The 14,421-nt window shown below is 50.1% G+C and overlaps 1 protein-coding gene across 2 annotated transcripts; it reads right to left on the reverse strand.

Annotated features, from left to right (window-relative positions):
- Nucleotides 1-104: 104 nt before the first annotated feature.
- USP5 (ubiquitin specific peptidase 5) lies at nt 105-14,095 on the reverse strand. 2 transcript variants are annotated; one of them, XM_061365508.1, is made up of 20 exons: nt 13,940-14,095; nt 12,572-12,697; nt 12,226-12,292; nt 9,805-9,938; nt 9,355-9,500; nt 8,900-9,084; nt 8,241-8,335; nt 7,550-7,743; nt 7,326-7,397; nt 6,028-6,109; nt 5,683-5,808; nt 5,118-5,271; nt 4,564-4,738; nt 3,186-3,274; nt 2,866-2,988; nt 2,125-2,268; nt 1,832-1,977; nt 1,598-1,748; nt 878-962; nt 105-726 (listed from the first exon to the last, which is right to left on the reverse strand). In XM_061365508.1, the coding sequence occupies exons 1-20, from the start codon at nt 14,045-14,047 to the stop codon at nt 633-635; spliced, it is 2,496 nt and encodes an 831-aa protein (XP_061221492.1). In that variant the 5' UTR covers nt 14,048-14,095; the 3' UTR covers nt 105-632. The 2 variants fall into 2 exon arrangements, with proteins under 2 accessions (XP_061221492.1, XP_061221491.1); XM_061365507.1 differs by having other exon boundaries at nt 2,797-2,988.
- Between the last annotated feature and the right edge of the window lie 326 nt (nt 14,096-14,421).

The raw sequence follows: 14,421 nt of genomic DNA on the forward strand, positions 1-14,421 counted from the left end.
ACGCCCCCTCCACAGGCTCCGCCCCCCCTCCCGGCTGTGTGCGGCCCCGGGTCCTGGTGCCCGTCGCGCCCTGCTCCCGGTCCCGGCGCTGGGGACGGCAGGCAGACACAGCGGGGATTCCGACCTTTATTTTGTCCCTCGTGTATTTTGGCATGTAAAGGACACACAACGGGGGGGTTGGGGGGGGGGAGGGCGCTGCTCGGAGGCCACCTTGCTGCCTACCCCGCGCCCTCGCCCCAGTAGGGCAGGGCAGGCAGGAGGAAACCCCCCATACACAAGCCACACATACACACAAGCCCCACTCTTCCCCTTCCAGACAGCAAGGAGATAGCATCATCCCATCAAGCAGCAAAGCTAGGGCTGTGCGTCACGGGGGTGGGGACAGGGAGGAGATTTCTTATAGAAACAGATATTCCCCCCCCCACACCCCCCCCCCCCGGGGCCCCCTTCATTCATGTCCATGGGGGCTACAGCCCCCAGTCTGTTAGGGAACTCATCTCCTCCCTGTGTGTCTCCATAAAGAGGCTGCAAAGGGATGAATGAGAAAACAAGAGTAGGGGAGAGAAGGACCCTGCTCTCATCCTCAATGCCCCCACCCCTTCCCCCCACACACACACACAGCAAGGGATGTTCTAGCTGGAAATCCGCTGATAGAAGTAGATGTAGCCCAGGTCCTTGGGGGGCTTCTCAGAAGCACAGACTTTCTGGTCGTTGTAGATCACCCACCTGCAATGGCAGAAGGGGAGGCTCAGGGATGGTATTCTGTGGCTGAGACAGGACTGGTGGCCCTTGCCTGCTCTCATCCCTTATCCCCCCGCAAGACCCCTGAAAGAAACAGAGGAGGTCAGTGATTTAAAGCTGTGAAAACCCCTCCTACCTGCCGTCTTTCTTGATGTGACAAACGTAGTGTCCACACATAGTTGATGTGCCCATGTGGCTGATGAAGGCAAACAGCTGATACTCTGGAAAGGAGAAGGAGGGAAGAGAGGATGGTCAGGGAAAGGCATCTGGCCCCAGAACACCATGTGCAAGGCCCTCTAGAGAAGAATCCTTGGAGGAAGCTCTGCTGGGTAGTAATTTAGAACTGGGTCTCCATCAAGCGTGACTGTGCATGGTCTTAAGGCCAGACGTGCAGGGAAATAGGAGATGGTAACTTCCATTTGGCCTTTCTCTCTTTCAGCTGTGTATTTGGCCCACGGGTTGCAGATGGGTAAGGGCAGCTCCTGTGGCACCCACAGCTGAGCAGCTTTGACAATGATTCTGCAAACCAGACTGGAGCCTGGTTTGTCAATGGGAGCCTGCAGAGCAGAAAAGCCTCCCAGGACAACTGGGAAAAAGCATCCCAGCTCTTCGCATCCTTCACTTGATGGCACTTCCTCTGCCTCTCTCTTACTGACTTCCAGGTAGACACTAGCCTGAAGGGTCTAGACCCTACTTTGTCATCCCTCTCCTTTTCCTCCCTGCTTCCACCTTCACAACCAGATTAGTTTCTGGGACAGCTACTGCTGCTAAAACCTGTGGTCCTGCATGGATTAGGGAGCATAAAGCTCTGTTGAGTTTGCCCCCAAAATCTACATTCCTCCTGTTTGGAACTTACTTCCAGGCCCATCGCGCACTTTAGGACCCACAGGTACTTCAGAGATGGACTCGGCTGCTGAGCGCCCTTCTGAGATGTCCATAGCAGCTTCTGCATCAAGGTCATCAATGTGACTGAAGATCCAATCCACAGCACGCTCCAGACTGTTGTTCTGGAATAAAGACAAGACGGTGAATTTGGGAATCCCTGTTCCTGAGAATATTCCTTCACTCTGGTATCACTCAGGCTTCTCACCGTGGCTCTAAGTGCTTTCATAGCCTGGTCTCGGGAGAAGCCCATGGAGACAATGGTGGCCACACTGTCTTCTGAAGGAGGGTCTGGGCAGGCAATAGTTGACCCTGGTCCACTGGATCCAGGGAGGACTAATGGGTTAGCAAAGTCTGCAGCAGTAAACAGAACACAGCCAGGAGCTGTTAGATGGGATGCAGTCTGAGTCCAAACTACTCCAGTTTTCCACTGTGGTAGTGGGACAGGAAGCACAATGGCCCAGATGCAGTAAGCCTCCCCATGGCCATACGGCCTCGTACCTGGATCATCCATGTGTGACATGACCCAGTTCATGGCAGCCTCAACCCCAGTGTTCCCAGTGTAATACACGGCTTTGCGGCAGGCATCCATGGGAAAGCCCATCTCCACCAGCTGGATAATCACTGACTCATCCAACATAGGTGCTGTGGGAAGACAGAGATGACAGCCACCCACTCCCACCCAACCCTGCCTGCTCAGTTTTGTGCAGTGTCACACACACCTCCAAGCCACCATCTTCTGGCTTTGTTCCACACCAAGTTCAATCTCTGCTCTTCTCACCCTTTACTACCTTTCTGCTTCAGCAGTGCAGTCTCTCCCACAGGCACCCCAAGGAACAAAAGGATTCAACTCATGAACTGGCTCTTTCCTAGCCTCCAACCCCTACCTCCCAGTATGGTTTGTGAAAACAAGATACCTCTACCGGTTAAATGCTGCATAAAGCCCAGCTCTGCCTCTTCTAAGTGCACTGGACATGCCACCTCCCCATCTTGCCCAGAACAGGAATCAACAAACTCCCTTGCATCACAGGCATGCAAGGGAGGCAGCCGGCGTTTGCTGACGGAGGGACAGGGAAAGTTTGAGCAAGTGGGAAAACTGCTAGCATGGGAGACAAGGCTAGGAGAGCAAGGAAATGAGTCAGGCATCAGGAAGAGAGGAGGAGAATCACTAACATGTCGGAGAGGAGAAGTGAGGGGAGCAGAAGGAGTCGTCGTCCTCGTTGCCATAGAACCCCAGGCTACCTTTGGGCTCATCTGGTGTCACCAGTGGGGGTGCGATGTCTGGCATTTCTTCTTCTCCATCTTGCAGTCCAGTTCCCTGCAGTGCAGAGATGTCCAGCTCCTCTGGCATTTCAATGGAGACATCTGCAAGATACGGTCTTGCTCAGCCTCCCCGTAAGGGCAGAAAGAAAGGATTTGGTTTGGAGATCTAAAAGGGTAAGTCCCTGGGATACCAAATGTCACAGTCTGCAGCTCCTTTTGGGGTAGTTACTTTCCTCTTTGCAGCAATGACCACAATACCCATATATAATTCCCCATACCTATGTGGTTTTCCTTCTTACCGAGTTTTTTGGGCACCCAGTCCAGACCGAAAGTGAATTTCTTGATCTGGATGACCAGATAATCCGGGAAAGAGGCGAACCGTGTTGTTCTGGAAGAGACAAATAACCCAGTTAAACAGGCTGTCAGCAACAACTGGTGGCACCTAGCTGATTCAAGAAATCAGTGAGTAGGGTGGAGAGGTATGCGTTATCTTTGCAGCTCTCCTATGCTGAACTAAAAGTTCCTCAAACACAGAACTATTTCTAAAGTGGATGCTCTGACAAGATGAGGAGGAGAAATGCAACACATACAAAATCTTGGGGATGCAGAAAAAGCTCTCTACCTTCTAACCCTGTATTTTACATCCTCAGATTTTAGTATTTAATTAAAAGTCTAACCCTTAATGCAGAAGAAAAAAGATCTTTTATTAGACCAACAGCTGCAGGAATGGACAAACTTTCAAGCACAAGAACACTTCGGATATGAAGCAGAAGCAGCTAACTGAATCTGATAGGACATTATCTAGTCAGACACTTTGAGAGAGAGGGTGTCTCAAATATATGAAACGGAGAAGAGTGTTTGTGTATGGACAAACAGTACTAAGAGAGACATTTTATTGGGGGATAGTTGTAACAGGACATAAGATTAATGTAAGCAGTGATATATACTCAATGCTAATTCTTACTGAGCATTTGAACCCAACCCACTACTTAAAAGCAAACCAAAATGTTACTTCCCAATGTGACCGTGTTACTGTTTGCTTATAGGAGCTATTGCTTAAGAATAGAGTGTTAGAAAGACAACTCCAGTTCTTTGAGGACTGCTCTTTCATGGCAGAGGAACAGTCAGTAGCATCCCAGCAGGAAGCTGCTGACATGTGTAACCCTCTTGCTATACCTTTGCACTGTCACATGTGCTGCAGCAGTGAGACAAATTAAAGCTGGTTCTTAACCTTGCTATTAGCATTTAAGTCAGCATTCTTTAAAGTAACTAATGCATCTCTTACAGCATTTTGCTCAGACTTTAACAGCTTAAAACTTCCTTTAAAGAACTTTTAGAGACCCTTCAAGGGCAGTGTTGCCATCCTGTCAGCACTGATTTTAAAGCTAAATTTCGAAGCAAAAATATAAGCTGCTGGTTTTCTGGTAGCCTTACAGCAACTACAGTCTGATGGTGAAGACTTCACTAGCACTGCTGTTCTGCACGCTGTAATCCCTTAAGGGCAATCACTCCAGCAGCGACTATCTCATTCTCCCCTTTGCTTCAATGTTCAGGGTGTGGAACACTACAAAGCTCTGGTAACACTTCTTCCCCAAGCACCTAAAATAAGTCTCCCAAGATGCAGCTACTGCCCGTTCATCACAGCATCGCTGGTAACTCACACACACACACACTCACTTGAGAGCCACAGACTTGGCCTGCAAGGCTGTGCTCCAGAAATCATCCACCTGCTCTGGAGCTCCATAGGCCTCTAAGCAGGAGCTGAAAGGCACCTTAGCTCGCACCAGCTCAGGCAGTGGCTGCTTCTCTTCCTCTGCCTGCCTCTTCTTCTCCTCATATTCCAGTAGTTCATCTAGAGAATAAAGCAGAGGAGTCAAGAACCACCTATAGGCACGTACAAAGCAACAGGTATAAGCTACACCCAGAGGCAGAATAGGCCTGCAGACATATGCCACCAAGAACAGAGCACAGAGTAGACAATGTCTTCCAGAGCACTGTTGTGTTACTGCAGTCCTGTTTCGCTGTTGAATCACAGCCCAGCTTGTGGTGTTGAAAGGAAAGGCTCTAGCAGGACATCAGTATCACACCACCTCTGAAATCAGCCTGATCCCACAAAAGCAGATCTAGCTTCAGAAGTGGCAAAGAAGTCTGTTTCTCATTTAAAGAGTGCCGTCAGAAGCGTACAATATCCATAGTGTTTGCTACTGTTCTGGCCTTGGCCCACTACTGACCTTTGTTGAGGGCAGCATCCATAGGCACAGGCAGCTGCATGATGTAGTCCACACGCTGGGTATATTTCACCTTTTCTGTGGCCAGGCACTTCAGCTTCTCCTCCACCAGAAAACGGAAGACCTCGTTCGGGTTCTCCGAGCTGCGGCAGTTCCTCTGAAGCAGATTAGAGGGGCAGATGTAACATCAAACTGGCAGAAATAAGTATCTACAGTAGCAGTGGTCCCACAGAGGACATGGCTAAAGAGTATTAAGTTCTGTACCCAGTATACTGGAAAAGAGAGCAAAGAGTAAACTAGAGCCAACTCGTCTACCCCAGGAACCCATGCCACTCCAGCTCCTAAAGAAAACTCACATTTCCAGCTGTGCCACTCCCCAGAAAGATTCCTCTAAGGAGTCAGCCCTGGAAACATGGCCAAGCATCAATCCTTCTCTGCTCCCACAGGTGCTAGCTGGCCCATTTCCCTATGTTCTCTCCCTCCCTCTACTCCTATGGCCTCCGCAATCCCCGTTGTGGGGAGAAAACAAAGCTGGGCTTTTCCATGATTTGACAGACTCAGCTATTACCTCCACCATGTTGATGAAGTGCAGAAAGAATTCCTGGGCGTCCTGCTGTCGGTTAGTGGAAAATTCTGGGTGCCCCTTTCCAATGAGGGACTTAAACATGCGTGGAGCAATGCCGTTCTGCACACCCTGCAAAGAAAAAGGGGAAGAGAGAGGGGGTCACCATTTGCCAAGCATGTGTCCTCACATGTAGCACTCTGCTCTTAGCCCTGCTTTTCTTCAGGTGACAGAGCCCTGGAACGAGCCCCAGGACATGTCTTCAGAAAAGGTTCTCCCTCCTTACCCATTTGACACACACAGCATCTCATGCGATACACACATTGCAAGGATGCCATACCCAAGCCTCACCTTCTGATCAGGCTGCTGTTCCCCATCTGCAGGAGCTGGCTTTGAATACTCCCCAGAAAGCAGTCCATGGCCTAGTTTGGCTCTGGAACGATGAAGTCACTGTTAGCATCAAAATGGTTTCTTCAATCCCACATACTTTAGAAGCCACATCAACCCATCAGCTTTAACAGTGCCATGGACTGTCAGTCTTGCAGAGATGAGCTTTCTCTACTGCACCATCAATATGATCTTATCTTGGCCTGCTCTCTGGTCCCATGAGACACCACTGATCTGAAAGCTAATAGGACTTGTGGGCACCACTCTCAAACACAGCAGCTGCACAACAGCCTAACTAGGCTGCAGCCTGACACTGGTAAAGTAGCAGTGTATCTGACTGACTGTGCAGGAGACAACAGGGAAGAGGGAACTTGTCTGAGCCAGAAATAGCATTGCTGTGAGCAAACTGAACACATCTTCCCAGAGGAAAGATTAAGAATGACTGCATGAAGCATTTAACGGATGGCAGCGAGTTCCTCTTATGCTCAGACTCTCCTACTATTCCCCTTCAGTCCTCCCCCATCACTGCTGCCATTTGCCTGGAACCAAACCCTACCTCCCTTTGCCCAGGAAATAATCCTGGCTGTCTCAACTTAATCCCCTCCCTAGTGAACACCTTACTCCAGGCTGTCCAAATTTAGAACCATCCCTTAGTGCTGAACTCCCACCAATTCCACCTTCCACTGCTCCACTCCACGCCTCCATATACTGCTTTGCTGTTTAAGAGCAGATGTAGCACAGCATTCATGTATTTAAAATGCAATACCCTCCCAAATCTTGTATTCCTTTTTCCATATTCTCCTGCTATTGCTTGTGCAATATCTCCTGCAGGAAGCCTCTTGAAGCATATATAAATTATTCACTAGGAATAAAGTTGCCTAAATCGATGTATTTCTTTGCTCTCGGCCAACTCCTCCTGTTGCAGACAGCAAGCACCTTTCTACTGTTACACAGACAGAACAAGCCTACCAGAAATCCCCCCGTGGTAACAGATGGTACTGCGCTCCCCACATAATACAGAGAAGAGCCTCTCAAGAGCACTGAGGTGCCCTCTGCCCTCTTCATCTAGGGCATTCAGCTGAACCTTCTTGGCTTAGACCCTTATTGATCACTGAGGATCAGTGTCTCTGGTGACAGCCATGGAAACAGAGAGGTGAGGCTCAGGGGAGGAACCTGCAGCAAAGCACACTGGAGCAGCGCAGAGGGGACGGGACGCACCCAGGCAGCCTCAGCCTTCCTTCTCTCACCAAAACTCTACGTACACTTGTGTGCTGAAGTCCTGTGTGGGGTCCGAAGGTGCACTTTGGAATATCTTCTCCAGCTTGTCCACATACCTGCAAAGCAAACCAGAGCAGTGTAAGGGACATGTGGGTTCCTCTAGTAAAGGCGCAGTTCTGAGCGTGACTAATGTAGCAGAAGCTCCCAGCTCTAGGAGACCTTTGTCCTTATCCCAGGCTAATGGAAAGGAAAGATGAAGCTCACTTACTTTCTCTGGAAGTCTGGGATACTGAACAGCACCTGCACCACAGAATTGAGGTAGCAACTGTTGCCCAAGTTACGGATACCAGTGTACCCAGGCCCATAGAGGGGCTTGAGCTGCACACCAGACTCCTGGATGAGCTCCCACTCCCCAATGCGCTGGTTCATGTCTATTTCCAGTTCTGTCATTGTCTTGTCTGTCTGTGGAGGGAAAGAACAGGAAAAACCCTCAAAGAAGCCTCAAGGGGATATCAGAGGTGTGAAAAACGCGATGCTGGAGAACATCACAGAGTCAAATCCATTCTGGTTTATTAAATCAGAAGAGCAGGAAGATACAAAAATTACTTTTAAATATCTGAATAGCTGATACAGAAAAGAGGAATAAGAAATATATGAGAAATCTGAACCACTTTCTCTAAAAGGGGCATGGAAATCACACACTGAACAAAGCTGAATGCCCAGGAACATCCCTGCCCACAGTACTGACACAAAACCTGGAGGAAATAAGCCTGGAAAGACAAAAAAAAACAGTGGGAAAATAGAGGCAGATGAGAGAACTCTGCCTGAAAAAAAACCAACCCAGGGTTTATTTACCAGGAATGGTTCTGCACAGCCACAGAAAGCTGGGATCCAACTAAGATACCTCAGAGCTGCTTTCCTTTCCCTCTGGATCTAAGAACTACCCCTCTCCCACTCACCTTCTGCATCTTGAGCATGTCAATCCCAAAGTGAGCAAGGTGTTCTGCCAGGTTGGGATCCAGCACCATGTCATCCTCGTCGTAGGAGTAGACGTCTATGCAGGAACACGGAGGAAAAGGAGAGACTTATAATGGCCTGTCATCTAAAATTCACTGTGGATGAAGGAACAGAGCGCTCAGAACTGTGAGCTTTGACAAACTGAGCAGTTGGGGTTTCTCTCCTTCCACAGGAGAGCAGCATAAAGACAGAATATTGAGATTCCTCCAAAACATGGGACAAGACAAACAACTTTTGTCCTTGATCAAGGTACAGAGTATGCCTGGAGTGAGCAAAGTGGGTTACCGTGCATATACTCTCTGCTCAGGCTTTGGACACACAATTCTTTGCTAAACATCCCACCACAGAAAATACGATGGCAACCTGGATAACCATTATAAACCCTCTGAAGTTCCAACACGGGGGAGGAGGAAGGCAAGATTTTATCAGCTGGCTCTCTGCCTGCCATAAGAAGCAATTGAGAGTGGGCAAGTTCATGGTATGATGATACTGCATGTTCCGGTTCATAACAAGGGCAACACCAGCCTGATACCTGGAAATCCTCCTCAGAGACCCCAGTGGTGCCTGGAATCTAGAGCCCTCAGAGGATCCCCCTTCTCACCAGCCCCATCAGGAGTAATTGTTCCCAGTTTCACAGCCAGTGGGTAGCCAGTTTCCCGGTAGTGCTCCACCGCATGGTTGTTGCCACCGCTGCCATCAAAATAGCGCCGACCACAGAGGATGGCTCCATCAGTCATGTTCAGCCACAGGTTCTCTCTCATGTCACATTTGCTACACTTCCAGCCACTATTGCAAAGGACAGAGGAAAAGAGATTAGGGTGAAAGAGATTGAGTTCTATCTCACTACCCACTGACCACAGTATAAGCAATCTCATTGCTCTTTTATACTGAGCATCCTGAAATACCTCAGTTTGCCATCTCCCCTGAATTTACTATGACAAGGCACACAGAGAGACTCACAAAAGAAGTCTCATCTGCTGCTGCAATCCAGGACAGGAGAAGAAGGTGATGGAGATGGGATACAGAGAACACAGGTAGTTTCAGTACTATGCTCACCACGGTGGGATGCGGACGTCATTCTGAAGTTGGTGCAGGGAAAAAGCGTGTTTGGAAACTCGTCGGACCTCCCCATCCCATGCCTGCACCTCCTGCTTCCGGGAGGCTGAATCTGCTGTCAGGATGGCCTCAACTGCACTGGCAATCTGGAATTAGTACAGCAGGAAAAGAAATGAAGGGCACAAGGAAAGAAGCTTCCAGTGCTGCAACACTCCATGTTTAGTCTCAGATCAGCAAGTCAGTTGGGCTGGGGCAGCATTTGGAGCCTCAGTCACATGTGAGGACTCCGCAGCACAAAGCACTGTGTAAGTGCAGGACAATCCTGCTTATTACAAGGCAAGACTTCACAGCAGTTCTATAGGATCCCTTTTACAGGATAGCAGTTCCTTCTCTGTAATGGTGCGTTTCCCCCTTACCAGAAAGAAATCACAGTCCTCGATCCAACCATACCCTGTCTCTGACCATGTCTGGTAGTCCCTCCAGCCCATCACGAGGAATATCCAAATGCTCCGGGAAAATGACTATTTTTACATCTTCATCATATTCAAACTTTTCCTCTGTGATGTCAAATCCACCTTCTACACCTGCGTGAAAGAGAAAACATTGTGGTAACAGGTAAAACAAAACAGCAAAGCTTCTTTGCCCAGGTATGAAATAAGGCGAAGCTCTAGATCAACAATCCACTTCTGGATCCCAAAGTTTCTGCTGGTGATATGGACTTTGCAGAAGCAAATATAAGCCTGGGAACAATAGGTTTGCTTTTCTCTGCTCTTTTTACAGATGTTTAGAGAGAATCTCCAGACCCTGACTACAACCAGAAAAAAGACTTGCTCTAGAGAGACACTGGCCAGAAAAGAGCCACAATAAAGCACTGCTGCTCATCTTTCACAGTATATCCAAGATGATGAATGAAGATGCGCATGAAGAGATCATATTCTAAGCCAGCGCAAAGGTCTAGTCTACCGGTATCTTTAAGGAGTCTGGCTCTGCTTCTTGCCTCTTCCAGGAAGGACAGTTCAGAGTCCTCAACCCAAGCAAGGAGAACCAGGAGTTCACCTGGAACCAGAACACTCAGCATTACAGAAACTGGTCCACCAGGAACAGGAATACGTGACACAAAGAACATAGATACTCCCCCCAACTCATTATAAAAGGGGAATAAGACACCTCCAAAAGGAGTACCTTCAAGGGGACTCCAGAAGGATGCCTCCACAAGGACATCCACCTCCAATGGACTCTTGGGGGATACTCTGCTCCAATACTGACTGCAAACCCTGAAGGACACCCACCACCGATGACAACAGATTGCTGGGACACCGCTGGATCCACGGTGGTGACTCTCTCTCTGCACCCCAAATCCTTGCTTCATTTTCTATCTTTTTTCCAATTTTTCCTATCACTATCCCCTTTATTACAATAATTCCTCTTTTTTATAATTGTCTTTTTGTAATTTGTAATAAACAGACTGACTGATTACAGTACTTGATCTTGTTTTTGTCTCAATTTCACTCTTAGGATCACAAACTGAAACAGGGTCCGGCACTGGGGTTTTCTCCAACTGGACCCTGACACAGCCAATGACATTTTTATCCTAAATCTTTCCAGTATTTTCAAAAGATCTCCCATGTCAGAATTAGCAAACCAGACCACCACAGGTTAGCTAAAGAAAAGGAAAAAAAAAGCCTCTCCTGGTTTTAAGATCACTGTCTCCCAGGGCTAATACTTTCTTTTATTCCCTCCCACTCCATTCACACCACTAGCTGTTATCACAGGCAGGTATTTGCTGACCCCATGACAACTCTTGTCTCAAAACCTTTGTAGAACAGAGGATGCAGAAATAACTCATAATGCAGACAGGGCCTCATCTCTCCCAAAGCAGCATAATCATATACATAAAAGCACTGGCTAGCTGAAGAAACATAGATTCTGGTATCAGTTTTGCTAGAAGTGACCTTTGGGACTTCATTCATCTCAGTATTAAAACAGGGAGCACATCACAGTGTTAATATTGGTGTTTGCGCTGTGGAAGCAGTGGAGTCACTGGGCGTCTGCTTCACAATGGCAGTCAGGGAAAAAGTGAGCAAAAAGCAAGACATGCACAGCCCAGGTTCTGGATTTCCCTCTAGTGGTCAGCTCCCAGCAAGCCAAGAACCTGTTACTGCTAAAGACGTTCCTATCCTCTATGTTATGGATGTCCATAATGGCTCAGAAATTACTAGCCGAGACTGCTACAGATAAGCAGCATCTTCACTGATGGCCATGACAGCCTTTTCAGTCAGTGCAAGACAGCAACAGAGCACCTGCCCTGTTCTGCCAAAAACCAGCTTGTTAATACTCTAATCCTTCAGTATCAGCTTTGTATTTCAAAGGCTTATCAAGCTATAAATGTTAATATGCCATTTACCAGTAATTTCTTCCCCATCTATACAAATAACACTAGTTCAATAGCTGAGAAGTCGAAGAAGTAGTTTTTCAATCTGAAACTTCAACCTTACTTTTCTCAGACTTCCATGTTTTCTCAAACTTACTTCAACCCCACACTGGACACATTCATATTAAGCAACAGCCTCACACGGGATCTACCCACACCAAGCTGTGTCAGGCATATGGAGTTAGGAGAGGATGCAAAACATTTATCTACAGAAAACACAATGCAACCTTGAGTCCAGAACAAAAGTTCCACCTCCACAACTGCTTTGCAGAAACTGCCCACCTAAGACACACTAGAGAATGTGAAGTTTGAACTCACTCAGGGACAGTGGCTTCAACTAGCCCAGAAAAGGAAAGGCAAAAGAGATGTGCCACAAAGCCAGGCAGCTCCAGAGGACTGGTTCAAAACAAGGATGATACAGTACACAGGTGCTTCCTTACCAATAGCTAAGCGAGTTGGTTTCTTCCTTGGGGGGTCCCCAGCACTGGAGTTGGCATCTTCTTCCTTCTATTACATTAGAAGAAATAGGGAAATAAGAGTTAGGGGGACAGGCAAACCGTGGCAAGCCTAAAGGCTTAAAATTAAGCTACTCTGAAAACAGAAAGAAGCCATGCAGAAATAGCATGGGCAATCCATACAACAATTCAGCATAAGAGCTGAAGAACTCCTGGTGTACCTCAGTCCACCAAGAAAAATATCAGTTACATCTGAAGAGAAAAACCTCCATTTGATTGAACACAGAGACATAGCCCATCAAGTCTGACTGCATAGGTTTTTATTGTTTACCGGTTTACGTGTCCTTTTGAGGTGCAGGTAGACCCGCTGGCCTGTTTTTTGAAAGTGCTTTTCCACATACTGCTTCCCAAAGCCCAGGAATGTGTTCATGCAGATATACAAGCCACCATCTGACTCCTGGAAGGAAGGAGATGGTAAGGAATGCCATTCCAGCTGCTCAGATAGGTAGTTACCTCTAGGAACGCTGTTAATTAAATCATGGCTACAGCTCATCCCTACATACCAGCCACTTAGCAACTAGTCAGAAATAAGGTGGCAAGCCCCAGCCTCAGCTCAGAAGGTCAGAGCATGGTACAACCACTACCAGCAAAACTATGGCACTCTGAAAGCACAACTCCCAGTGCCATAGGAAAAGTTGCCAAACTACAGTGAGGCAGGTTAACAGACCAGTTTATTTTTGCTGCTGAAACAGAATGGAGAACACAACACTCAATCAGCAGAGATATATCCTTTTTAAACTGAAAAACCAAGGGACCCAAATGCAGAAACTGGAAAAGGGGGAAACCACACAGTTCTCAGCCTGCTTCCCAACATGAAGCAGCTGGAATAGACTCGGAGCAGGGAGCACATGGACCGGCATCACCGTGGGGCTCAGGGGGGCAAAGAGAGCCAAGCTGCTGTGTGCTGTTTCCTCGAAGGAAGGACCCGTATCTTCCAGCCGCACCTCATCTGGTGGGCTGGGGCACAGCCTGGATAGGCGCCTGCGAAGGAGGTCAAGGGGAAGACCTCGCCCCCCGCCGCCGGGGCCTCCCCAGGTCCGCCTAGGCCAGGCGGGGATAGGGAGGGAGGAGCAGGGATGCCAGCGGGGTGGAGACGCCGGGAGAAGGGACCACTGCCATCTTAATGACACAGCATCGACTCGCCCCCCGCCTGCCGGGCCACGCCACGCTGTGAGGGTGGGGGTTCAGGGGGGGCAGCTCAGACCCGGACAGGGCGGGACCCCCGGTCCGCCCCACAACGACCAGAGCTGGGCCTGATGAGCGACCCGACTCCCGCCCCCCGCCGGACTACGAGTCTCGGGGAGCCCCCTCAGCAGAGCGAGGGCCGGAGGACACCAACTCCCTGGGGTCTCCGGGCCGGGCAGAAGGGGGAGAGCGACCTGCCCACGCCCGCTCCGGCCACAGAACTACAGCCCCCAGCGCGCCGCGGCAGGGAGGGGCACGTCGCAGGGCACGCCGGGCGCTGTAGTCCCCAAAGGCCCCGCGCTCCGCCCGGCCTCCGGCCGCTCAAGCCGCCGGGGAACCACAAGTCCCATTGCGCCCCGCGCGGGCGGCACCCCAACGGACGGGTGCGCTGGGAGCGGGCCGGAGCGGGGGGCAGCCCGGGCGGGAGGGCGGTCCGGCCGCGGGCCGCGCTTACCGGCGTGTCAAAGGAGAAGGCGCACTCGTCCTTGTGGACGCGGTCGCCAGCCTTGGGCACCCGGATGGACGGCAACACCGAGAGCAGCGCCTCGCTCAGCTCCGCCATGACAGCGGCTCCCTGCGGCACCGCCCGCAACCCCACCCTAGCCAATCACAGCACAGCGTAGTCAGGCGGGCTCTGGCCAATCCCGCGCAGCACGGGCGCGCCGGCAGCGAGGCTGAGGGCCGGGCCCACGGCCCAGCCCGCACGGCTCGCCCAATCGCAGCCATCTTTCGGCCGTCACGGGAGGCGGTGCCGACCTCCTCCACCAATGGCGACGCAGAGCGGGGCGGGACCGAGGAGCTCCCCGGCGATTGACAGCGGGCGGGGCGGGACGAGGCGGGAGGGGGCTGCGGCTCCAACTGGAGTCCCTCGGGGGTGGTGCGCGGCAGAGGGCGGGCCCGGGGGCGGGGCGGGCCCCTCCTCCGCGAGAGGGCCAA

This window comes from Neopsephotus bourkii, unplaced genomic scaffold (genome assembly GCF_033783945.1).
Source record: "Neopsephotus bourkii isolate Nb327-2 ecotype Australia unplaced genomic scaffold, CSIRO-AGI_Nbou_v1 NB_1287, whole genome shotgun sequence".
In the NCBI taxonomy this organism is placed as follows: Eukaryota; Metazoa; Chordata; class Aves; order Psittaciformes; family Psittacidae; genus Neopsephotus; species Neopsephotus bourkii.

Excerpts from the sequence above, each read along its gene's own strand:
- USP5 (XM_061365507.1), bottom strand. The coding sequence starts at position 14,047 with ATGGCGGAGCTGAGCGAGGCGCTGCTCTCGGTGTTGCCGTCCATCCGG. Across the intron at positions 7,398-7,549 it reads ATCCCAGACTTCCAGAGAAA|GTATGTGGACAAGCTGGAGA; the intron begins GTAAGTGAGCTT and ends TTTGCTTTGCAG. Across the intron at positions 3,275-4,563 it reads GCCAAGTCTGTGGCTCTCAA|AACAACACGGTTCGCCTCTT; the intron begins GTGAGTGTGTGT and ends TGTCTCTTCCAG.